The 25704-nt window shown below is 34.5% G+C and overlaps 2 protein-coding genes across 2 annotated transcripts; both read right to left on the reverse strand.

The window, feature by feature from the left end:
- Positions 1–4429: 4429 nt before the first annotated feature.
- LOTGIDRAFT_205996 (hypothetical protein) lies at positions 4430–19118 on the reverse strand (the record flags this gene model as incomplete). Its single annotated transcript, XM_009046301.1, has 12 exons — positions 4430–5878; positions 6294–6440; positions 6777–6941; positions 7245–7382; positions 7638–7781; positions 8223–8415; positions 8703–8904; positions 9397–9466; positions 9858–10010; positions 10399–10787; positions 12337–12385; positions 19094–19118. 12 exons carry the CDS (start codon positions 19116–19118, stop codon positions 5724–5726), a joined length of 1830 nt encoding a protein of 609 aa, XP_009044549.1. The 3' UTR covers positions 4430–5723.
- A 1855-nt stretch (positions 19119–20973) lies between these two features.
- LOTGIDRAFT_211838 (hypothetical protein) lies at positions 20974–25391 on the reverse strand. Its single transcript, XM_009046302.1, has 10 exons — positions 25332–25391; positions 24574–24711; positions 24112–24336; positions 23794–23859; positions 23495–23553; positions 23114–23175; positions 22747–22827; positions 22458–22523; positions 22046–22155; positions 20974–21767 (listed from the first exon to the last, which is right to left on the reverse strand). The coding sequence occupies exons 1-10, from the start codon at positions 25349–25351 to the stop codon at positions 21659–21661; spliced, it is 936 nt and encodes a 311-aa protein (XP_009044550.1). The 5' UTR covers positions 25352–25391; the 3' UTR covers positions 20974–21658.
- Between the last annotated feature and the right edge of the window lie 313 nt (positions 25392–25704).

The following is a 25704-nucleotide window of genomic DNA, read 5'->3' on the forward strand; positions in this document are numbered from 1 at the left end:
TGTAGTGTTATGTTATAATGTTATGTATTTAAACCATCCAGGTGTAAAAACGATAAACTCATCTTAACACCTGACATCGTTTACTTGTCAACATAAAATTATGTTTTTATTCTAGAAAGGTTTTAAAATGATGACCTTAAAATTAGAATAACAAGTCGTAAATCATTTCAAGTCTCTCGTGACTGCGGTGAGTTGTGGTTCCTGAAGTATTGTTGTTTGAAGTCGTTTGAACAGAAGGCTAAATCTAAGTACTTATTGATACGAGTTTGGTTCTTATCGCGTTCCAAACTGTCGGGGATCTTTAACATGCACAGTTTGAAACACAGAGCCTTGGTTCATAGTTTCATCTGAACGAATTGACATTGTTTGCATGTCAGCGCCAGCCCTTCATACCTTTAACCATTGTATCGTCGCCATGAACAATCCAGCGACACCTGTTTCAAGGTGAAAAAATGTATTTTGTAACAATAAGATTGATGGATGGATTGACATTGTCCAAAACACGAGGAAATGTCAAAAATTACTAGTCCAAGGAATTTTGTACCCAAATAAATCCCACCCTATTTTTAGTAATGGAGTTCTTTTTGCTGGTCACAATTGAATTTTGTTGTAGCCTTATGTTTAGGTCAAGGGTGATCGTCTCTGTACAAGAGCCCACCCTTGACCTGTGTTCGAAACATGCACTTTTGGTATGTCATACATCTGTTCTGACTGTTGTCAGTTGATACGGTTGTTTACAGTATAACAAAATTGATTTTTGCTGTACGAGTAATTATTTACTGCAGTTAGTGTCTAGGATAAACCTTTACATGGAAATTGGGAAAATGTAGGGGGAGAGGGCTTCATTAATATGCCCATGTAGGCCTACTTGGGTCGACTTCAGTTTGTGAATTTATATATAGCAGACACCATTACGCGAAGTGACCAACATGTCAAGTCTAGTTGACCGATATTTAACTGTCTGTTGGTCAGTTGGACAGACGATAATCTACATAATTTGTCGCCTGTCATTTTCGCTCCAATTTACGACTCTTTAATTCGAAGCCTGACAAAGGGCGGACTTGTTTGGAATAAATCAAACGATGAAAAAGCACGATTTTGGAGAAATGACGTAAGAGATTGGCCGTCTTTATCATGAAGTTGTCATGGATGTCGAAATCTCTCATGATTTTTTTTAAAGTTTGGAATGATATCCAAGGTCTAAGGTATGGATGAGCGATTGGGAGAAGGTGGGTGGGTTGTTAGAATACGGATTTGTTGATAATGAAAATTTTTGCCTACTGCCCCTTTAAGTGCAAATGAGTCCGAACAAAATATTTCAAGTTTTATTCACCAAAGTTTACATTTAAAATATAATATATCTGTTTGTCGCAAATTTTTCTACAAACTTGTTCTAAGTTAGGTCGAAATTGGGACAGTTTTGGGTCAAAACAAGATAAATTCCATACACTAGGATATTTATGGCCGTGGGCCAGAGTGAGGTGGACAAACTAGGCCTAATTTATGATGGATGGCGGCTTCTCAGATTCTCTTTTCATCTCTCTGGGAATAAGAAAGTCGGGGAAATATTCCGCACTTACTCTGCCAGGCGTACTGTACGTGGATAGGTTTATTTATATTTAGGAAGAGTATTTTTAATGCACGATCGGATTGGGCTATTTCACTGGACTAGATCATTTACATTTAGGGAGAGCAGGTACTGCACGGTTTGTGTGTATGAGTTCATTTATATTAATGGAGAGCACGTACTGCACGGTTTGACTTTTCGTGCGGACGAGTTCATTTATATTAAGGAAGAGCAGGTAATGCACGGTTGGCTATTTCATTGTCATTCATGTGGAAGAGCTCATTTTTTTTTTTATAAATAGAGCACATGTTATGCACGGTTGACCTATTTCAGTTACATAAATCTCTTGTCTGGACATGGATAAAAATTTTGTCAGCAAATTTTTATACGTCACCTACATTGTTTTGAATTATTAGGGTAGTTTCAGTAGTAAATAATCCCGCATAGAGATGATTGGAGTTATGCATGGAGTTATTCATGGGGTTATGCATAAAAAATGAAATATTACAGACGTTATAATTTAAAGTGCAAGCCACTCCCAACAATATTAATTGTTTTAATATATAAATTATGAGGTCTGTGATAAGGTTATACGTGTATACATTACAATTTACATTGTATGTATAAATTTTAGTTGTGTACTTTGTACTAATCTGTTGTTGGTGATTGTTGTAATGTTGTTGTATTTGGGTTGTATCGCAGCAATGATGTTGTAATGTTGTTGTATTGGGGTTGCTGGGAGTTGTATCGCAGCAATGATGTTGTAATGTTGTTGAATTGGGGTTGTTGAGAGTTGTATCGCAGCAATGATGTTGTAATGTTGTTGTATTGGGGTTGTTGAGAGTTGTATCGCAGCAATGATGTTGTAATGTTGTTGTATTGAGGTTGTTGAAAGTTTTATCGCAGCAATGATGTTGTAATGTTGTTGTATTTGGGTTGTTAAGAGTTGTATCGCAGCAATGTTGTAATGTTGTTGTATTGGGGTTGCTGGGAGTTGTATCGCAGCAATGATGTTGTAATGTTGTTGTATTGAGGTTGTTGAGAGTTGTATCGCAGCAATGATGTTGTAATGTTGTTGTATTTGGTTGTTAAGAGTTGTGTCGCAGCAATGTTGTAATGTTGTTGTATTGGGGTTGCTGGGAGTTGTATCGCAGCAATGATGTTGTAATGTTGTTGTATTGAGGTTGCTGGGAGTTGTATCGCAGCAATGATGTTGTAATGTTGTTGTATTGAGGTTGCTGGGAGTTGTATCGCAGAAATGATGTTGTAATGTTGTTGAATTGGAGTTGTTAAGAGTTGTATCGCATCAATGATGTCTCCGTATTGTATTGAATTGCACTTGGTTTTGTTTGTTATTGTTTTGTACTGTGTTTATTCATTGTATTTTTTTTCACCAGTTACAAAATTTTGACGTGTGAAATGGAGTAAGAAAATTAATGAGAAACAACTGTAATTATGACAGTGATGTGTTTTTTATAAAACAGACAGGAAAAAACCTGTAAAATTTAATAGTGTCCACATGTTAACAATGAAGTCATTGTTTTTGGAAGATAAAATGCTGAAAAAGCCAGGTAAACATTATTATGGTTGACTTTAATGTCTGCATAAAATTTTCGAAATTCGTGCTCACCACATTGGAGTCACTCTGATGCAATTCATTTGCATATTTTAGCAAATTCTTCCAACATTCTTATCTTTTAATGCAATTTTAAGTCCAATTTTGATAAAAGGTGTATTTTTTTTATTAAAATCAAATTCTTTCAGATTTTTTTTTTAGTTTTTTTGAAAATAGGATAAAAATGCAAATGTTTATTCTAAAAATACATTTTTGAAAAAAACTGTGTATTTGTGATATATTAGTATTTTTGACAATTTTTTATATGTGCTGTTATGACATTTGACATTTTCAAATAAAGTTTAAAAATTCATCATAATAACATCAGAATATATTTGCATTTTTGACAAAGTTGTATTTGAAAAAAAAGAATATTTATCACTTATGTTTTTCGCTATATTTGCAAATAAATTTCTACATCATTCAAGCACATATAGCAAGGAAAGTATTTGTAATTGACAAGTCCTCATTTTAACATTCAAACATGGATTTGAAAGCTCAAATTTCGATGGTGAGCTGTGGACACTATTACCAATGAGCTTAGCTAAAAGATTCCATTGCTGAGATTAAAGTAAAAAAATGGCACACCTGTCCCTTTAAGCAGGAAATGATATTCAAGCAAGAACATTTGCATTTTTGACATTTTCAAATATGAAATAAGAAAAACACATTACCATAATGAAATCAACAAAATAACACTTTGTTAGTTGTAAATGCCAAATGGACTTTGCATAAAACGACACTAAGTTTTTAGCAAATTCCTAAATTTATGTTCAAGTAAAATTTATAGTTGTTTATATTTTAATAGGAGGGTTTTGACGTCTCAGTAAGTTTGTAGTTTATTGCTGTAATTTATAAAATGAAAACTGTTAACATGGGATACGCCTTTCTTAAATAATGTAAAATATAAACGAATACTAATATAGTGTATAGTGAATTAAATTCAAGATGGAGTCCTCACTAAAAAAGTGTCATTGGACCAACTGCTTGATACATTGAACTAATAGTGGTCATGGGTTATAATCTTGATCAGCAAATGAAGGCGATATTTAAGGAAAGATAAAATAGTTATCTCTTAAATAAAAATAGACACCTGATACCACTTTTCATTATGAAATACTTACTCACTTATGATTCACCAATATGTTGTTTGGATTTTGGTTTTCGTTTTGTGGTTTGGATATCGTTAGTACTTGGTTTATTTATTCAAGTTTTTTGTTTCAATTCCAAAAAAAAACCCCCAGAAATCAGAGCATAGAATATATTTTTAATATTAGCATATACACAATCAACATTAATAACCTTTCATACAGATATACTGTATATTGTAATGGTGGGTAGATCAGGGCCTGTTCCTCAAAAAATCTTAGGATATGAATTTTCATTTTTAAAGGAAGTGTTGAATTTTACATTTAGAAATACCATACTAACCACAATATTGATATTAAAACAGAACCTGAAACATGTTATAACTCAAATTTTTAAGTAATGGAATGATGTTGTTGGTAGCTATGTCCATTTCTTGTTAAACAAGCAACGTATCATTTTTACATCATAAAAACTGAACATAACCTAGAAACATGAAGGTTATCTTCAAAACATGGTTTGCATAGTTACATCTTTAAGTGTTGGTTTAGTAGCAATAATTCATTCAACTAGCCTTGACACACTTAAACCAATCGAGGCCTCGTGTGCTACAGGCCATGCACGTTCAAGATCCCTTGACAGTTGACACACATATACTGAGGTCCCTGTGTGCTACAGGCTGTACACATTAAAGATCCCTGACTCACTGACATGGAAAACCTCTAGTCGTTCGGATAGGGCGTTAAACCGAGGCCCTGTGTGCTACAGATCCCATGAAAGTTGACATCAAATTACAGTAGGCTAATGTTGCTGTCCTGGCAAAATTTCTCTCATTGCTCACTGTATGGTGTCGTCTGTCTTCATTAGCTACGTAAAACTCCATTCATTTCATTGAATTTCACACACTTATAAAAACACACTTTTTTTTAATAAGAAAATAAGCCTGTCACACAATTAATAAAAACACACTAGAAACACACTCTCACACATTTCAGATATTCTGAAAGATGCCCTTATATTAATACTTTTAAACGGTCATTAATGCCAAAAATACCATTTTGTTCAAGAGGCATGTTGGTTGAGTCTACCATAGCAAAGGTTTATAATCTTTATATTATATAGTCTTGAACAAATAGTCCCAATAAGATTTGAACAAACACAAATTGTTAGCTGAGAGGCATGAAGAGAGAGGCTAAATGTTTATAAATAATCTAGAACAACCAGTCATCATGGAGATACATATTTTTAGTTTGAGAAGCATGTAGACAGAGACTATATAAATAACAAATATTCCAAAACAACCAGTATTCAACGAAGCATTTGATTCAAGAGGCATGTTGATGGAGTCTACTGTATAGTCTTGAACAACCAATAATCCCAGCAACATTTGAATATAATTTTAGAGGCATGTAGAGAGAGTCTATATGTATATAAATAGTCTAGAACAACCAGTAATCACAGTCGTATTTTATGCGAACAGATTCCGTGATAAACAGCAGGTGTCACTTGTTCGTATCGCCCCGATTTTGAGTCTAAATAAAATATTTTATCTTTCACTTCCGGGTTAAAGCCCTCTTTCTTTAAATCTACTTTTTTTAATTTAAAGGTACCTGAAAGGAAAATGAGGAAAGTTTGAGATTCCAAAGACAAGAATAAACTTCAGAATAAAAGGGAAATGGTATTTTTTACACATAGAACTTAAAGAATGAGAGGGATTTAAATTGTAATGATAGCGCTGCATGACCCAATTTCTGGCTCAAAATATAAAAGTTTCTCACTCCTCAAATGCCCCTGGAATTTCTTCCAGGTAGTCTCTTACCTGTCATAGATAATGATTTAAAAAAACACTGTTTATAAAAACATTGGCCTAGGTGTATTTTTAAGATTTTATCAGGACCATTTTGCTCATGTCAGTGCATTGGCTTTAATTAAACAATTTGAATAGTTAGTCACCCTAATCCCTTCCCAATTTGCTTAGCCACCGAGGTGCGATACGCAACTATGGACAAAAATATCATCACTTACCTGTCATAGAAACTGATTTAGTTAGCCGTAGAAACACTGGCCGAGCATACGGTGGTAGAGATCGTTTTAATCCTTCAGCTATAACATTTACATCTACCGTATTATTCTCATCTACAATGGCTGCCATTCCTGCTCTACCCTCTATTCCTGAGAGAGAAAATAAAATAAAATGAATGAAGTTTTACCTCCTACTATTCAGCACCTTATGGGCTAATGAAGATGGACAACGCCATGCAGTTAGCAATGAGGGAAATTTTACCAGGACAGCTGCATTAGTCTACTCTTCTTTCAATATCTGTCAGTGCTTCTGTAAGTCTGACCATGTCTGTTTACGACCCTATTAACTGAATCAGTAGCGATCTGCAAGGCGGTAAGGTGCTGTGGGTTTGAATCTTCCTCAAGGCTAGTTTAACTCTTACATGACAAGTGCTCCTAAATGTCGTCCCAATATCGATTTTCAACCTTTCAACCCCTATGACCTACCTGGTATTTCTACTCCGTAGCAGACAGCATCTTGTAATTTGACTATATTATGTATCACAGCTTCAACTTCAGACGTGGACACGTTTTCACCCCTCCAACGGAATGTATCACCTGTCCTGTCTCGGAAATACATGTAACCATATTGATCCATAGACAAGACATCACCTGTAAAGATACATACAAAGGGAAATAACACACTTTACTCACCTTCAGACCACAAACAAATTATACAAATCTTGCAGTGGTGCTCAACTTCAGTGGAAATGTAATACATCAAAAGACATTCAGTTTGCAACGAGGGAAATTTTGTCAAGGAATCTTTCAAATGCACAGCCTGAAGTACACAGGGCCTAGATTGCTTTTTCCATGCAAGTTCTGTACATAATGGATAAAAGAAAATCTGTAACAGCTTTTCACACAGGGTATGTTTATTGTCCCATTCAAAGGACTATATACATTTTCACTTACCTGTCAGAAAGCCACTGTCTCCTCTCCTGTAAACATCATAAACTATTTTTTTCTGTGAGGCTGATTTATTTGCGTAGCCATCAAATTCTCGTAGGGGATTGCCTTTTACTATTTTACCTACCAATTCTCCGGCCTCTCCTGAAAAATATAACCAACAGTTCAGTACAAATTCCCTCTATTCTTCAAGCAGGATTTCCAGCAGGATCTATAATAAAACTTAAAGGAGACATTGCTCAATCTTACTAGCTATGGTGTATTGTTAAAATCTGAGAAACAAACAAGTGATTATTGCAAGATCGAGCCACATTCTTGCTTCTTGTCAAGTTTGTGTTATCATTGGTGGTCCATTGTTTTTTCGGGAGCACAAAAATGAAAAATGTTGACTTCACTAACCTGGTTTAGCGAATATACATAGACCATTTCTATCTCTGAGAGGTTCTCCAGTTTGTTCATTAACTCTGATTAATGTAACAGGATACAGGAATGGTAAAATACGAGTTAAAAATCCTACAGCTCCTACCTTATTCTCAAAATTTACTAAAATATACAAACACATTTCATCTGATGATTAAACAAATAGAACCTGTCTTATTAAATAAGTAACCTTCATAAGGTTCCATTGTTGCAGCTGTAAATTGTTTATTCACTTTGAGTTAAGTTTTCTGAAAGCTGATAGCAAAGATAGGGGGTGGGGGGATTCAGATAACTAATTTGCTGTTTGGAAGGGGGCAGGGTTGGAATTCAGTTAACCGAATAACTGTTTGTAGTACCAGGCAGGGAATGCTTACTCTTCTAGACACCTGATATCGCTTTCCATTATGAAATACTTTCTCATTTATGATTGATATACTTCCTCATATGAATAGTTCATTTGCTGCTACTAATGTTTTGCCAAACTGTTATTTTACGAGATTCTTTCTGCGGTTCCCATCGTGACTTTAAAATTTTCTTAAACACTAATTTGTATCAAAAACTTACTTATATTACAATTGCCTTCTGTAGCACCATAAAATTCTCCCATTACTTCCACACCAAATCGTTCCTGGAATTCTCGCCAGATTTGAGGACGTAGTCCATTTCCGAACATTAGACGTACTTTATGATGGAGATCTGTCTGTTTCTCAGGCTGGGCCAATAAATAACGACATATTTCTCCTATATACTGTGCTACCTGGAAAAATAGGAATTAAATGTCAAAAATATGTCATTGAATTGAATAATGTCCTACTTACCCAAATGAAATGGAGTTTTCACACCCTCCTTTATTGAACCTCATTAGGCTAACCACCACGAGCAACATCTTAAGGTATCATCCTTCACTTTTTTCCGACTGACTCTAACATCTGGGTCTCAGAGAGGAGTAATATATCCATTATTGTTCTGTTTTATCCAATGTATAATTTCTACTTTTTGATTTCCATTATTTGTGGTTTCAAATATTTTGCAAAGACTACTTACAGTGCAGTTATATTTGATACAATCGTTCCAAAACTGACTGGCAGAGAACTTCTTCCTGATGACGAGGGTAGTTCCTCCGAGTACTGCCTGCCCTGTGCCCAGTATACCCCCAGCTGTATGGTAAAGAGGGAGGGTATCATATAACACATCCTCACCGGTTATTTTGAAGAAAAATCTCACACCCATCGTCATGTAGTAATATCTGAAGAGAAACGGAAGTTTCACCCTACTGTTCTGTACCTTAGTATTCTAGTGATGATGGTACGGCCAAGCAGTTTGCAATGAGGGAAATTTTGGCTGTCTTGCCTATTTTCTTTATCCAACTGTACTGATCTTTATGTCCTATTTTCTGTGTTTGATGGTGTTAACGAAGACAGGCAAAGTCATGCAGTGGGAAATGAGTGTAATTTTGCCTCGACAGCTGTATTAGCCTACTCTTTTTTATGTCCAAATGTAGAGGGGTCTTTGAAGCACAGGGACCTTAGTTTATTGCCCAAAGTATTTGACGCTTTTTGTATGTCAGCCCTTCCCAAACTGTTGAAAAATCCCCATGTCGGGATTGAACCCTGGACCTTCAGGGTTGTGAGTACGCTTCTAACTCACTGAGTTACTGTGGCTGCACAGAATGCCTGCTCCTATGATTGGTGTAAATCCACTGATTGAGTCAATGCCTTTATGAGATTTTAACTCTTACCTGGTATGAGAAACCACTGCTGCCTTGGGTAACCCTGTTGTACCAGATGTATAGATATAGAATAAACAATCTGAAAATAACAAATCATAGTCAAGATATTTCTCATATATCAAATGGCTTCTTCTGAGAGTTATGTTTTATTGATGCAGTCCTGTGCAGTGTGCATGAGGAAATTGCCATAATAGATGCTAAACAATAAATAGACTATATGACTTTTCTTTATAAAATTCTTGGAATTGTCCATATTTGTCATCTTCACAATGACAAGCTATAATGAACTGATCCTATACCTTGACTGCATTAGCCACCTTTCTTGTATCACATCTTCCCAATGTCAAGTTATTACAAACTACTTCTTGACTGTATCACAACTTCACCTTTCTTGTATTACTAAATACAGCTATTTGATTGGATTGTACTAGCTAATTTAAGTGTATGTTTTCTTTCAGATTCAGACCTACCTTTGAAAGATTGCTGAACTTTGGGAGGAGGGAAGGAGGAAGTACGAACTAAGGCTGCGTCAAGATCTACTGGCGTGATATCATTGGTATTGAGAGGTCCCGAATGGTACAGTTGAATTGTTTTAGATAACTGAGGTAACACATCTTTAATTGCTGCAAAAAAAAGGAAGAAAAATTAAAGATGGATACTCCTTGAAGAAATAAACTATGGATTTTGTGATGCATGTTAATGAAGGTGCTGTCAAGGTTACCAGAACTGGAAACAACAGATGATGGAGTAAATAGGTATGTGGAAAAACACATCTTTAACCGTTATAAAACTAGCAGCTGCTCTATCAGCAACAGAATCGTCAAGGGAAGCTCCCAGCACCATGTGCATTCCCAATATTAACTAATAAAAAAATTTGATCTTTCCTCTTCAAACCATATTTTGGGGGAATTTCAACCAGTGATGTGTCTACGGGTGGAGAAGGGGGTTTTCATAAGTAAAATAAGGGAAGGGGAATCAAACCTGGCCCCTTACTAAAAATAACCAACAAACCTTGAGAGAGTTCTCCACCGAATATCACCGCCCTGGCGTTACTGACATTGATAGAATGAACTAATGCCATGTCACGTTGGTTGAAATTAATTAACGCAGCAGACACGCCAATCTTCGACAGTCCTAACCATATGCACACATATTCCGGACGGTTTTCCATAAACAAGGCCACCATATCACCTTTACGATATCCGGCTTCGTAAAAATAGTTTCCGATACGGTTCGTAATGTTGTCAACATCTTGGTACGTCCATGTTGTGTCTTCACAAATAAAACATGGTTTTGCTGGATGTTTTTTGACTAAACTCTCGAAGATTTTTCCAATGGTAAAATTTGATTTGTTGTAATGACTGATGTCTAGCTTCATCTTGATTAAAAACATCAGGCCCCTGAAAAATAGGAAATACAGATGTTTTAGTATTCGAGGTTGAAAGCTGACACTGGGCTGACTCTCAGAAGCACTAGCACAGGCATCAGAATTTTTCTCATCTTGAGGAGGATTCTCAGTGTCAGTATGTAAATCTTTTCAAAAGATTTTGATTAAAATTTCAATGAACTTGCCAGACATAAGGCTTTGTTTGAAGTTGTACAGATGTCTGAAGTTTTTGGTGAATATTGAGTTGTGAACTAGTCTATTTAAATATATGCTGATATGATATCTGAGAACTGATATAGCGCTACGCATAAGCTTATTATATTGCTTGGTTGTGTAGATACTTTAAGACACCAGGCATACAAGCCAAATATGTATTCATTAAAATGCTTTCTAAATGAAAATGAAATGAATGGAGTTTAACGTCCTACTCTTATGTATCTAATTTGTGTCATGAAGATGTTTTTCAAATGCAGAAATTGTGAACATATTCAACACAGTATTACGCCTATCAACACAACAATTGATAGCATGTTTTTCTTATCTGGTACTGGTATTACAAATTTATTGACACTTTGGAGATAGGGTTACTATTAACGTTTTATTTATTACCAACCCCATATTGTATTATCGGTACCTATCATAACACTTCAACTGTGATATGTATCATATATCTTTTAAATCGTGAAACTCTCTTACACATGGCCCTAGTTTTGCAAGACCTTTCTGGATAAAAAAAATGGTGCACTCACTGCACTGTAAAAACTAACTCATGGTACTTATATTTTTTGCTGAAATATGTCTTGTTAGGTTACACAGCCTGAACCTCTGATAACAACATGTTTCAGGTTCTGTTTTAATATTTATAAAGGTTATTGCTGTACAAATGATGAGAACTACAGTGAAAATACAATATTCTGATTGATCTATAAATGTAACATGTTTTATGATATCAGTCAGTATTCAAGGACTAATTATAGAAGTTTATCATTAACCTAGGGGTCACTGTTGATTACAGGCTTGTCTGACCTTCTCTTTACATCATTATTGTCTAGTTGATAACCTTGATTAATACTCATTGATAGTCTTGGACGAAAAAGAGTAAATGGTGGGGGGGTTGCTGGGGTTACAGGGGTACTACCCCTTGATTTATCTAAATTTGTATTTCAAGGCCATACTATAAGCTTAGGCCTACCGGTGAGCATCAGCTAAGCTACTATACCACAATGGAGTGCTAAATACATTGTTACCATAACAATATTGATGTTGGCACAATGACAGAAATTTAAATGTAGGACTATTTAGATTTGTTGTTTGTTTTCCATGATTTTATATTTTTCTAACCTTACACAAGTTACAGAGTTAATGGACTTTGTCCCCATTCAAAAACCCCTAATGCATCTACCTACAGTTTGTGAGAATTCATTAAATAATAGCCATATATTTTTTCTCTAGCCCTTGGCCTTAGGCTACAGTAACAGCCATTAGCCATGGACATTTTCCCCATTCATAAAACCCTTATCTGCTAGAAAGGGCAATGTCACTGCTTGTGGGCCCTATCTTACCTGAAATCCCTGGGTAGGGTCTTTAAAACAATCCATGTGAACTGCCAGCCTCCAGTGACAAGGTAAATTAAAAACACAATTCCAACAGTAGGCAGGGCTGATACTCCCAGATACAGAGACAAAAATATCCCCAGAACCACGAACAGTCCTAGTTTCACTAGAGAGTTGTTGGCCATCATCCCTCGGCAAATCCGACTGATTTGTCGACAAGCTGTTGCTTCTGTCACGTTTGGTGGTGAACTCATTTAGGTGCAAGGTTCAAAGTTTACTATTTCAAAAGTTTTGTAACCAAATGAAGTCACTAAGCCGGTCAATGGACCGTAAATAAAGTAACTTCCGTTCAAGGCGTTGACCCAGTTTTTCGAGCCGTTATCACCAAGCCACTTCTGCAACGTGTTTCGACTTGTCAAACAGAATTACTAAATTTTCTCGGCTTGCTAACTTTGTGTAAGCCCTCTTCAGTTCAAATATTTCAGTTTTCACAAAGATCGGTTCAAATCTGTAGGTTTTGAAAGGAAAAGTTTGAAAATTATAAAATTTCGGTTTGTTTTTGTGAAGGGACGTAACTCTTGATTTGACCTCATTGTTCTTGATTATCCAGACACTATTAATGAAACACCAAGTTTATGATGTCTGTAGTAAATCATTTTCTATAGCACTTTATATGGGTTTGGAATTGACTATAGCTCATCCATTAATGCCGATACATGTTTCAGATACACAATCCTCATCAGGGCGGCTAGTTTTAGAAATGGAGGGACTTTGCTTTGATAAGAGGTATAGGGAAGGGGTTGAATTAATGATTGATGCTTAAATAAAAAAACAAAACAAAGATACAAAAATGTTATGTACATATTTACAACATTAACAAACAATTACCCATATTTGTGATTTTGAAAAATTCTCCTCAAATTGAATTTTCTGATTATTTTCATGCAAATATGGAATATCAACTCCAAAAAAAGTACTGATAATCTTAGACATGGTGTTGGTAAAAATATAAAAAAATTCTGAGATATTAAAATATATCTCCATCATCATATGATAATATATCACGCTTGTCTTTATGTCCACTTCCTTTCTGAGAATTACTGGCAGCTAGAAATAGAAAATAAATCAAAGGGAAATAATAAGTGACAAATGTTTTTGAACCTATGACATGGTATAGTCAGAACCTAAGATGGCTTCTTTCAATTTACACAAGTAAAAAACAGCTTTTGAGCCCCTTTAAGACAATTCTGTTGCCCTTTCTGTGCAGAAAAGTAGGACATAAAACTCCATTCATTTCATTTTATTTCCTTCTCAGCCGTCAACTAATAATTCATAAATACAAATCTGTACAAGCAAGGCAATTAAAGTTAGTAGAAGACTCCTTCAAAGAGTGGTGCCATCTGAGACATCTCAATTTGCTAGTTAGTTAGACTTATGATTAAGAACAACTAAGTACAGTACATACCAATAGTGGTCCAGGAACTAGACGACTGATCTTGAACGGTTTCAAACGCAGGTTGACGTCGAGCCATTGAGACATGTAGAGTTACATTATCTATCATAATCTTGTTCATCTACAATACATACAAATATTCTTTAACTCTATTCCTCAATACTCTTCATAGAGTTCTGTACAACTCATACAAAATTATATACTCAAATATTCTTAAATTCCTCACTCCTGGCAGACATGAGATTTTTCTGTTGTATTTGATAGGGAAATAATATATATTATAATTATATGCTCATCGGAGTCCATCAACATGAATTTATAAAGTATTCTCACCTCAGCAATAGCTTGATCAGCAGATTCCATTTTCTCAAAAGTTACAAAACCACAACTGTAAAAGAGAACGTACACTAAATGTGAAATATATTCAGTAAGGCAGTGAGATTCAGAGAAAACATTTTTTATGTTCCTATTTAGGCAAATTGATAACACCATTGAAAGTGAAATAAGGGAAATTCTGCCAAGACAGCATTGGTTGGATGTTAAAAGTAACACAGAGCCATTTGAATGAGCCCATGTGTACCCATTTGACTTGCATAACTGACAGAATGAAAAATTAGCTTACTTTCTGTCTGTTTCCATAGAAACATTAACAATGGTGCCAATGTTGGAGAAAGCCTTTTTCAGGATGGATTCTGTGATACCATTTCCATTGACATAGATTGTGTTACCCTTTTTAGGGAGGTCCTGTTCTCTTTCTCTATTATTTCTATCTCGTCTGTCATCTCTTTCTCTTCGTTCTTCTCTCCGCTCTTCACGAAATTCTGTCAATAAACACAAGAAAATTGAGGAAATTGACAAACTGAGGCAAAGAACTAGATGAGAATATTGTTCTCAAATCAAAAATGAAAGAACTGGTGGGGCAAAGTGTTCTAATACGTGGGTTAAAAGGCTTGAAATGCAATGAATAGAATTATATATCTCACTTTTCCACACCTTATTGGACTAATGAGGACAGGCTATGCCATGTAGTGTGCAATGAAGGAAATTTTGCAAGGACCAAATCATGTGCCTAGTCTTTTTCTATTTCCAACTGTCAAGGGATCTTCAATCTGCACAGCCTGAAGCACAAAGAGCCTAACAAATTAATAAGATCCTGTATCAAATGTTATGAAATCAATTAGTACTTACTGGATCCTGAAGAAACAAAACTATCGTATAAACTTTTCCCTCGTGGTCGCGCACTTGGCTGTAAAAAAAAAACATGCAGCTACTTATATCTAAAAGCTTTTGCGATAGTGAAAATCATAATACGCTAGGTTTTAACTGAAAATTGGAATGGTGCAAATTGATTATATCAGTATCCCTGATACACATAAAAGAAAACCTCTTTACAATCCCCTTAATGATCCCAAGTCTACTTCTATTATCCAATCAGATCACATCTTAGTCAAGGGGAACAACTCTTACCTCCTGTCTGTCTTCTGGTTCTTCCTGTGTGGCTGAGAAAGGTTGAAATCCAACTGTGGAATCCTGAAACAGTGACAGATTTTTTTTTTTAAATTTCTTCACAGTTGTCTGTCCTTGGTAGATTATATATAAACAAATAAACCATAAACCATTCTACTTTTCTGCACACGATTCTGCTAGAGAAGACCTGCTACGCCATGCAGTGATTAATTAGGGAAATTTTGCCAGGACAGTGGCATCAGCCTTTTTTTTTTCAATTTCTAACTGTTGAGGGATCTTATATTAAGAGAAGCTTGAGATGTTTTAACTGCTACTTAAATTCTATTTGCTTTTAGCTTCTGATGTTTACCTTCATTTTCTTTTCAAAGTTATTAGATCTTTTAAACCCTAGTTTCTCCCTTTTACCAGTGTCTATTTTGATGGCCTGTAAGAAAAGAAAACATTAGAAAATATCATTCAATCCAATCATTAACAAAACTGGCAAAATTCAGAAGGAAAATGACCGAAATAAAAAACTTTATAGAGACTTACCCCAGACTGTACCAGTTTCTTAGCTTGAACCATGGCATCTTCTGCATTTTCAGATGCTGAAATTAACATAAAAAAAATATTGAATGACTACGTCATTTATTCAGTTTGTCACATGCTCAACTGCGTTTACACACCAATAGCTAGTGAGACCAACGTTTAATTCTTAAATATATTCACATATGAGTTTGTTTGTGAAATGATTTAAAATCACCAATTTGCCTTTAGGTTCTATGTACAATCCTATAAATGTATCATACCAAATTGAAAAGGCTTGTGCCCTTTGATATGAAATGGAAGATTACATGCACTTTATAAAGACATTAAAAAATGCTATTGAATAAAGAAGAAGCTTTTAAACTTACGTCGTTTAGTTGGTTGTGTTGTTTCGGGTTTGGGTTCTGGTTTAGCTGTTCTCATAGCTTGTAACATCTTCTTCTACAAATTAAATTATTATTTACAAATATTAAAATGTTATTCAGTCCATAACAAATATGGCATAGCAAATTCTAGTATGACTAATTTCATAAAACAAGTTCAGTCAAGTACTCCAATAAACTTGCTTACATAAGCATAAGGCAACACCTTGATCTTAATTCTTTAACAATAGAATTTGCCCCCAACACACCCATCTATTGTCAACTCCTTTGACTTTTGAGTTTATACCTATAGGCTTCTCGTGATATGGTCTGATAAAATTGGTTAAGTTCCATTAGCTAGCCTTCTTACCTTTTTTCTAAGTTTTGCATATTTAAGTTTGAGCTGCTCTTCTTCCTCTGTCAGAGCAGCGGGAAATGTGATATAAACCATCTTGATTCTGTTCCAAAATTATCAGAAATAGTGACTTTTCTTTAACAAAAAACATACAAATAAAATTTTATAAATCTTTTATTAACTCCCTTTGTTTGCTCTCTAATGCTGAAAACCGCAAAAGGCTTCAATGGGGAAATTATTGAAAGAACAATTTTTAACTTCTGCTACAACTTGATTAGAATTGTATGCACTGAAAATTTTGATTAAATTTGCATTGTTAATTTTGCACTGATTGTGACTTTCTTAGTTATTTTTGCAGATTTGTGGTAAAATTATTTCACAGAGAAATAACTACTCCCTAACCGGAAACACGTGAGTTTGTTTACAAAATGAAACTAGAGCAGAAGACAAGCATTTGTATAGAATTGTCCAAATTTGAGTGTTGTCTCCATTGAAAGATTATGTTAGTTTTATGAAAGTAAGCCAGACAAATTGTACTTTGTTTTCTTCATGATTAAATCGACTTTTATTTGAAAATTGTAAAAAAAAAAAGTCCCACAAATTGCCACAAATCTCTCAACAAATTCAGTCAATGACGATTGCATTTGATCTCATACGAAGACATAATTGCTCTTATCATAAGCCTCATTGACAGTTACGGAGCCGACAGAGGGGTTTAGATCACAATTAATCAATGCCAAAATGACATACAATTTTGTGGTTTCTAATGCCAACACATATTAACAAGGTTATTCGATATGTTTATTATAGATCTTGTCTACTTCCAGAGTAAAGTGTATTAGTGTAATGATGAGGTTTGTTATTAAGAATATAAAGAATGGTTGTAGACAAGGTGTTTTAACAGAGTTCACGAACCACCCTGATAGACTGATAGAGACACCATTCTGTATGCTGTATACTAGAGCAGGTAATATAACATAGCAGAGCACTTCTAGTTCTACCTAGAACCAGATATACAGATGAAATATTGTCATTGTTTAAGGAGAGACATAGACCTTATTGTACTAGTTATATTGTACTGACAACATGGTCTTTTTAACTTGCCTAAAACTATTCCATACTTCTACTGTGTTTCACTGAAACAGGTATTGGGTAAAAATCGTATTAGGGACTGAGATAGTATCAACATGCTTGTACATAGGCATTTTCAGTGTTTGTTTTGTAAAAATATAAAAGTGTCAATGTATATGACTACAGGTAACCACTTTTTATGTGAAAAAGGTCCCTGTTTTCTCAGACTTCAAGGTCTGTGTAGAATTTTGTTTATATTTCAGGCAATGCTCCCCATGTAGCTAGAGATGTTTTAAAGAGAATAGAATCAGTACCTGCCGTTGCTGATATGCCTTTAAATTTACTGTAAGTATTAACTCTTTAAGCAGGGCTGCTGATTCTTTTGTATTTGCCAGTCATGTTTGACTATAGCTCATGACTGTTGATTTTTCTGTATCTACAGTATCTGAGTTGAGAGGATTTAACTAGAATTTACCTTCTGTTGCTGACATGCCTTTAAATCTATTTATAAAGCTATTATATTTTTCAGGGCAGAAAATCATGAAACAGTTGAAAAATTTCAACATGGTGTGGGGAAATTTTCATCCATGCAGGTGACTTAAACTATCTTTCTTCTAGTTTTTCTTCAAGCATTTCTAAATCAAAAGTTACTATTGAGGGGGTCCAAACAAGTAGAAAAATATCTCAGAAAACAGTTTGAATTGAATGATACTTTTTATTGGAAAGTATTTATAGGAAAGGTGATAAGTTGTCTGCTAAGGTGACCCTCAATAACTGTTCTGAGATCTTGTTTTTGATTTTTTCTTTCAGGATTTTGTGATATATTCCAGTTTACATGACCCATCAACTGTGGTAAAATCAGGATTTAATGATAAACATGGAATCGCTGTTTGGGGGAGGGGCGGAAAACTCAAGGTATGATAATTACCCTGTATCGCATATTTGACAAATAGAATTTTATATGTTTCAACACGGTCGAAAGTCTTAATATTTGTACATGTTTCACTTTAGCAGGTAAACCTCAAATTTGAGACTGAGATACTAGCAAACTGGCCAATCAAAATGCTTCCATGTAACCATAATTCCATTTTTTATTAGTAACAATCCAATGAGGAGAAGTAAGCAGTTGTGGCACATTTAGTTCTGCATTTTTCAACAGTATTTTTTACTTTGAAGTGATCAGTATGACATTGTGATTAAAACCTCTATTTCAGCTGGACACTGAGTTATTTATGAAGATACAGGAGGCGTTTCAACCTGATTTTTACCAGGCTCTGTGTGACGGGGACACAGATAGTAACACAACTAAAAAACGCTGTCGGAAAGCTGTAGATAGAACTCTGGGATTTCTAGATGATATTTTAGACAAACATAAAAAATCACAGGTAGGGCTCTAAGGGATATTTGTAGACTTATTTGTCTTAAAGTTTACAATTAATTTGTGAACTCTTCAAAATTTATATACAAGAAATGTGGAAAACTTATTTTGTCTAGTCAAGATTATGAACTTTGGTTTTGAATTTATTAAATTACTCCATAAATATTGATTAGAATACATGCAAGGTCCAGGGTAATTTAAATAGAAGAAGGCAATCAGTTTGATAATGTTTTGGTAGGAGTAAAAGAAAATGGTGCTTTTTGTTTCAGAGATTAAAAAACACAGCTATATTTGGAGCTCTTGTAGGAGGGTTTGATCCAAGGGAGAGAATTAGGTGTGCTAAAGAAACCGCAGCAAGATCTGTAGATGGTAGGTTAAAAATAATAATATTATTTCAATTATTTTATAATGGCCTAGACAATATCAAGTTGGGTTTATGAAGAATATTTTTGTGCTTATTTGTGCTTTGATTCTTCAATCATATGTACACAAAGCAAATAACAGCCCTCTCTAGTCGCTTATTAAAGTTTTAGAAATTATTCATATATTAAATTCCGGTAATAAAGCATATTCTTGAAATATATTTCGAGTTTTGACAGTTGAACCTGAATATACCATGGTCGATTTTTTTCCAGGTTTTATGTTTGAGGGATTTTTTACCCCAGGCCCAGAATCTGAAAAATTCCAACTCTCGGAGAATCAAGATCTATGGAACAAAATAATGGTAAGTTAATAACCAAGATCAAAGTAAATTCACCTCCAAAACACGAGTTTCAGATACACTTTCTTAATCATAATAGATAGATTTTGGACTTGGGGTTAACTTCATACATTTAAATTGTTGAACATAACATTTGAAAACATAGAAAACAAAAAATAAAAAATTCTCCATTCTCAAGATTAATTTTTTGTGTTTTTTTAAAGTCCTAATGATGACATTTTTTAACTATTTTAGGAAAATCTACCAGAAGACAAACCAAGATTAATGCAGTGTATTTGGAGCCCTGATAAAGTTATACATGGTGTTGAAATGGGACTAGATATCTTTGACAGCTCGTATCTTTTTGGTTATTTACATATTTTTTGCGTTTGATAGCCGACTGGCCTGTACCATATTGGACTAATAAACGAGAGCAACATCATGCAGTGTGCAATGAGGGAAATAGGAAAACAGCTTTAATAAGTCTACTTTCTTTAGATCTCTGATCATACAAGGATCTTTGATATGCACAGTCTATAGCACACAATACCTCAGACTTTCTTGACCCCTTTCAGTTAATGGATGCCTTTTGATGTCAGCTAATCTATCTTGTATCACCCATATTAACCATTGTACATTTTCATAGCAGTCTAATTGATACCTTCATTCAAAATCCCAATTCCTTAACCAAGTTGTAAGATATCCCTATGTTGTAACAGAAAGATTCTCTGCGTTATGTTTTAACCACACCATACCATCTCTAGAAACAGAGGATAATATTCTACCCAATTCATATGAGATAGACCTTACTCAGAAAAAGTAAAACCATTAACCTATCTATTCATTTGGTCATCCATTCATTCATTTATCTATCCATTCATTCATTGCATTGGTTACAATTTTAATGGATATTTTATATAACTATGGGCATGATTTTTAATGTAAGTAAAATTTATTGTTTTTTTTCCAGATACTTTGACGATTTAGGTCCAGTTTTAAAAGACTGTGAATGTTATTGTTGTCGCAACTATAGCCGATCGTACATCCATCATCTATTAAACACCACTGAACTACTAGCTAGAATCTTGTTACAAATGTAAGTAGCTTTGATTTTCCTCTATAGGTAGCCTTGATATTGCTTAAGTGAAAATGATATCAATATTTCATTAGTTGACTAAAGTGGATCTTTGCTTTTCAAATTTTGATAATTAGAATATTTGATACCATATTTTTGTGGAATTTACATTATTTATATATTTACTTTAATTTTATTTTCAGACATAATTTCCACCATTATTTCAAGTTGTTTGAAAGTTTAAGAAGATCTCTAGCAGATGATAAATGGGATGAATTGAAAAATTTAATTTTAAAACAGAAACCACAAGAATCAGTCGAAAGATGATGGAACCAAGTAAAATATTAAATTTATATTTGTATGTGGAATAAGTTTTTTTATAAGCTATATGGACTGTTTGATTGACAAGATAACCGTGCACCAGTAATCAATACGGCAGCCAGCGGCTGATTTCATTCTGGGCAAAATTAATAGGATTGACGCTGTGTGGACTCTCTGAAGCTAAGCTGCTCTTATATTGGTTCAAGTTTCTCATGAAATGAAAATTTGTATATGGTATATAAGTTAAAGCTGACCAAGATATTTGCTTTATGTTTTTGTTTTCTTATAAGAGATAAAGATTGGCTATGCGACCTGTCATCCCTGATTATCAGTGACTAGTTTCGTTGTGTTTGATTAGACTCATCTTCCTCTTTCAATGATAACATTCTTATTCCTGAGCTGAACACAAATTAAAATAAAACATTAACAAAATATATCTTTAATAAAATGGTTACTGTTATACTATGAACTATAACTAACAAAACAAAGTATTATTTCTGAAACCTGCAGAATTATTGAATAAATTGTAATAAATTTGGTAAAAAATTTCTGTCACAAAAAAGATGAATCTTTACTGAAAGTTAATAGAAAATAGTTAACCATTTTCTAAATTGTCGTCCCCCATTAATTAGTTTTCTGTCGTTTTGAAGATGGTTCCTCGTTAGATTTATTTTCTGTTTTCTTTCCCAACCAACTCATCATAAAATTACTGCTGGCAGATTTCTTGGGTTTCCTGAAAATAGATAAAAAAAAATCACTCAATCTGCATGCCAGGAACTTTCAACAAGAACATATTGGGAAAGTCACTGTAGGCAAGTGAAAGGGCAATTGTGCCATCAAAATCTGGTCTCAGAATTCCAGGACCACACACAAAAGTCCTTCATATGGAAACAAAGATTTTTAAAACCATTTAGATTCTCTTTTACATGATACTAAGTGTTTGACAGGGGATTGAAGTGGTAAAAGAAGCTATGTGTGTCCCTGAACATACAGTTTACTAAGATGACTTACTGAGGGTCTATCTGCAGTACACAATCAGGTGATTTATTTCTAGAATTATTGACGATAGATGATACAGGATGCATTGTGACACTCTCAGTTGGTCTGATTAGCTTACATGCCTACAATGAAGTGAAATTGAGTTTTACATTCTACAATCCACACCTACATGGAGTAATGCTGCATTTAATAATTCTATCAACATGTTGATCGTTTCCAAACTTGTGTGTACTCATGAGATGACGAGGAAATAAACCCATAAAATGAATAAGGTCAATGACTGAAATAGATTCTGTTTACATGCAAGGACAGCAGCAATAAATAACATGCAATTCCAAACTCTGCATTATACTTGCGGTTTTTCCTCCTTTAAGAGCAGAAAGTTATGATCTAAAAAAATTCTAGTTTTCTAGTTCAAGCTTACCTTCTTTAAAGGAACATTACCAAAATCTAACCACTCATTAATTTCTTCATCTGTAGACAATATCGCCTGTAAAACAAACAGTGATTATATTATATAGATCATCATTTGATAGGGGTGGGGGGGATGCTACAGGCATTCATGTATCCATGGTAACAATACTGTAGGATTGTTTGAGGGAGAATAAGGGAAGGGGTATTTGTTACAAGCCATAACAGGACGTATCCAGTACCATTATCTGGGGGGTAGATTAAGGGGTAGGGTGGCAGAGGATGGGGGGAATGTAACTTACAGGCATTCTATGATGTATCCAGGCCATAGCAGGAGAGGAATCTACTGTGATAATACTGTAGGAATAAATTTCATCAGAACCCTACAAAATATTAGTCTCTTATATTAAAGGGATTGTAAAGAGGTTTCCTAAATTTAGATAGCTGATAGCCTTGTACTAATATGTTTATTGACATCACAGAATCTGCTAACAATATCTAAGAGCCTTTGCGATAGTTGCTTTTGCATTGCATGACCTATAGACCTACAGACATCTGTGCACCGCTATTCTCACATTTGAATGATACACATTTTAGTTAATATATTATTTAATAAGAGTAGATTAGACAGGTCATTTGTGATTTCGAAGAATGCACCTTTAAACTTACATCGGGTGGTTTCCAAATTTCAAAAACACCAGCCATAGTTAACAATTTATTTCCCTTCCATTCTGAAATAGATATTGAAAATTATTTGTGGACTCTCTGAAGGCGATATTGCAATATCAAGTTGACACTTCTTTATACTCAATAAACATTATTAGCTATGTGAACTCTCTGAAAGCAGAATTGTCAAACCTGTATACCAAATAAACATTGTTAGCTATGTGGACTCTCTGGAAGTGATGTCCAGTTGACAAGCCTAGTCTTGGAGAGTCACCAAGTGTTTCAAATGGTCAAAATGCCCTGTCTAGCTAACCACACTAATTGCTTCAAGAAACCCACCTTCATCTTCAGAGCAAAAATCTGTATCTGATTTTGTAGAATCACCATTTTCATTTTTAATTTCTGAACTATCTGAGGATGAATTTGGCTCTATTTTGACTATACTAACATTCTCATGTTCCTGTTTAATATCATTTTTTTCATCATCTACTTCTTGTTTTATATTTCTTTCAGTTTTAATGTTATCTTCGTCAAATTCTTGTTTAATATTTTCCACTTTCACTTTATCTTGGTCAAATTCCTGCTTCACTTCTGTTTTCATATTTTCTACTTTCAATTTATCCTCTTCCAATTCTTGTTTTATTTCTGTTTTAATGTTTTTGACATCCTTGCTATCTGAAAACTTATCTTTAGGAAAATAGATAAAATATGGTTGTTTGTTCTTTTCTGATCTTTTCCACTCAAAAAATCTGAAAGATAAATATTAAACCAATAAGTAATCTAAATGGACAGTTAATCTTGCTCAGTTATATTTCTTTATACCATTTATAACTTAAAGGGAAAGTAAAGGGGTTTTGTGTATCGAAGACTGATAGCATCAATTTGCACCATTCTAATTTTCCATCAGATGTCTGTGGTTCCTGCACTTCAACTGAAACTTAGTGTTTGATGACTTCACTAATTGCAAAATGTCCATCAAGTCCGGATATATATTTTCTTACCCCTCAGCTAATATGACGCATCTCTGCCCCTTCTCTAGAGGAACTTTATACGTTCGTTTAGTTAGCATGCCCTCGGAACGACAGTTGTTAGTCTCATACTCTAATTTATACGGGTCTCCTTTATGCCAAGACGGGACTAAACCCCATTTCATAGGCTGTATAACTCTTTCTACCCCTTCTTCTATTTCTCCTGGTCGATAGTGTCTACTTGATAACATTACTGGTCTGGAAAAACAAGACATAAATAAAACCTTTGCTGTACTATGAGTGATTGACTGTCTAAGGAACATAATCCTCTGTGGTCTGACACATATAAAAGACTAGAACTTTAGCAGTTACCTTTCCTTCTGTGTGAAATGTCATGCTGTATTTTTCATAAGATAGATTGGACCAAGCAACAGACAATCCCTTGTGGTCTGACATACACTTTAAAGTGAACAAATAGAAGTTATCTTTCCTTACGTGTGAGAGGCAGGAGCAATATTGTGTGAAGGATAATACTTTTTGCCTCCTGGAGCATCTTTCCATGCTGGTTTCTGTCTTCCACCATTTCTACTGTTATATCTTGTAGCTTTACATATATCATCAGGTGCTAGGGCACTGGAATAAATTATAATTCAAAATGTCTTTAAACTAATAAACCTAATATAGTCTGCAATATCAGGAAGCAGAGCTTAATATGTCATCTACCAAACAACCGACCGTTTAACTGTTTTTATTGAGCCATGAAAGCACTGACTTAAGTTAGACACAAAGCAATACATTTTTTTAGAAAAGAGGCAATTGTCAGCCAAAAAGATCGGGAATGTACTCAACCATTAGTATAAATTTGATTGGAAATGTGCGTGTTCAACATAGAGTTGAGGGGTGTCAGATACATAACATGGCACATTTTAGATTTATAGATTTGATAATAGTCACTAACAAATAAGGCCATCATAATCAAGCAAAAAGATGCATTTGATGGTGAATTATAAAGGGATGAGTATGAGATAAAATGGTTACATTTGGGGAGTATAACACGTGCGTTATTAAGTCAATAATTGAAAGCACGTGTCAATGTTGACTATTTACATCATGACGTAATGAAATAAGGTCACGCCCTTTCTAAAGAGAGTGACGTGTGAAAGAATGTCGGAAAAAATGTTGACCCTTGCCCTTCCTTCCGAGCCAAATTCAGGAATCCCTGAAAATGTGTACAAGTTTTAAACGATGCCTACCAAGCCGTTCGACCACACATTGCGAAAATATTAGACTGTCATTGGATCGTAAAGTTCAGAAGATGAAAAAATCGGTGAAAATCTCATAAAATGTAAACAACACTTTCCCGCGGTTTTGGTTTTCTAAAATTTGTGATTTTCTACTCACATATCTCGAATGGAAAAATGGAATATGTATGAATTATGTTCATTTTGTTGTGCTGAAATTCCTGGAAAAGTTTTAATGGACAAAATTACTTTCATTTTCATTTTCCCTCGCATTGTAAGCTCAAAAATGTTTAAAACTAACATAGTTCAAGTTTTTTCGTTTTCATTTTGCGGTGATATTTTTTAACTAGCCTCTGAATTCCACAACAACCAATGAAATGTGTTG

This window comes from Lottia gigantea (genome assembly GCF_000327385.1).
Source record: "Lottia gigantea unplaced genomic scaffold LOTGIsca_10, whole genome shotgun sequence".
In the NCBI taxonomy this organism is placed as follows: domain Eukaryota; kingdom Metazoa; phylum Mollusca; class Gastropoda; family Lottiidae; genus Lottia; species Lottia gigantea.

What these genes read in the sequence shown, in the direction of transcription:
- LOTGIDRAFT_211838 (XM_009046302.1), bottom strand. Translation starts at nt 25,351, where the DNA reads ATGTGTGGTCGAACGGCTTG. An exon ending in AAATTTGGAAACCACCCGAT is followed by an intron (nt 22,828 to 23,113) that starts GTAAGTTTAAAG and finishes AATATTTTGTAG; the next exon opens with GGTTCTGATGAAATTTATTC. An exon ending in GTAATGTTCCTTTAAAGAAG is followed by an intron (nt 22,156 to 22,457) that starts GTAAGCTTGAAC and finishes ACTTCATTGTAG; the next exon opens with GCATGTAAGCTAATCAGACC.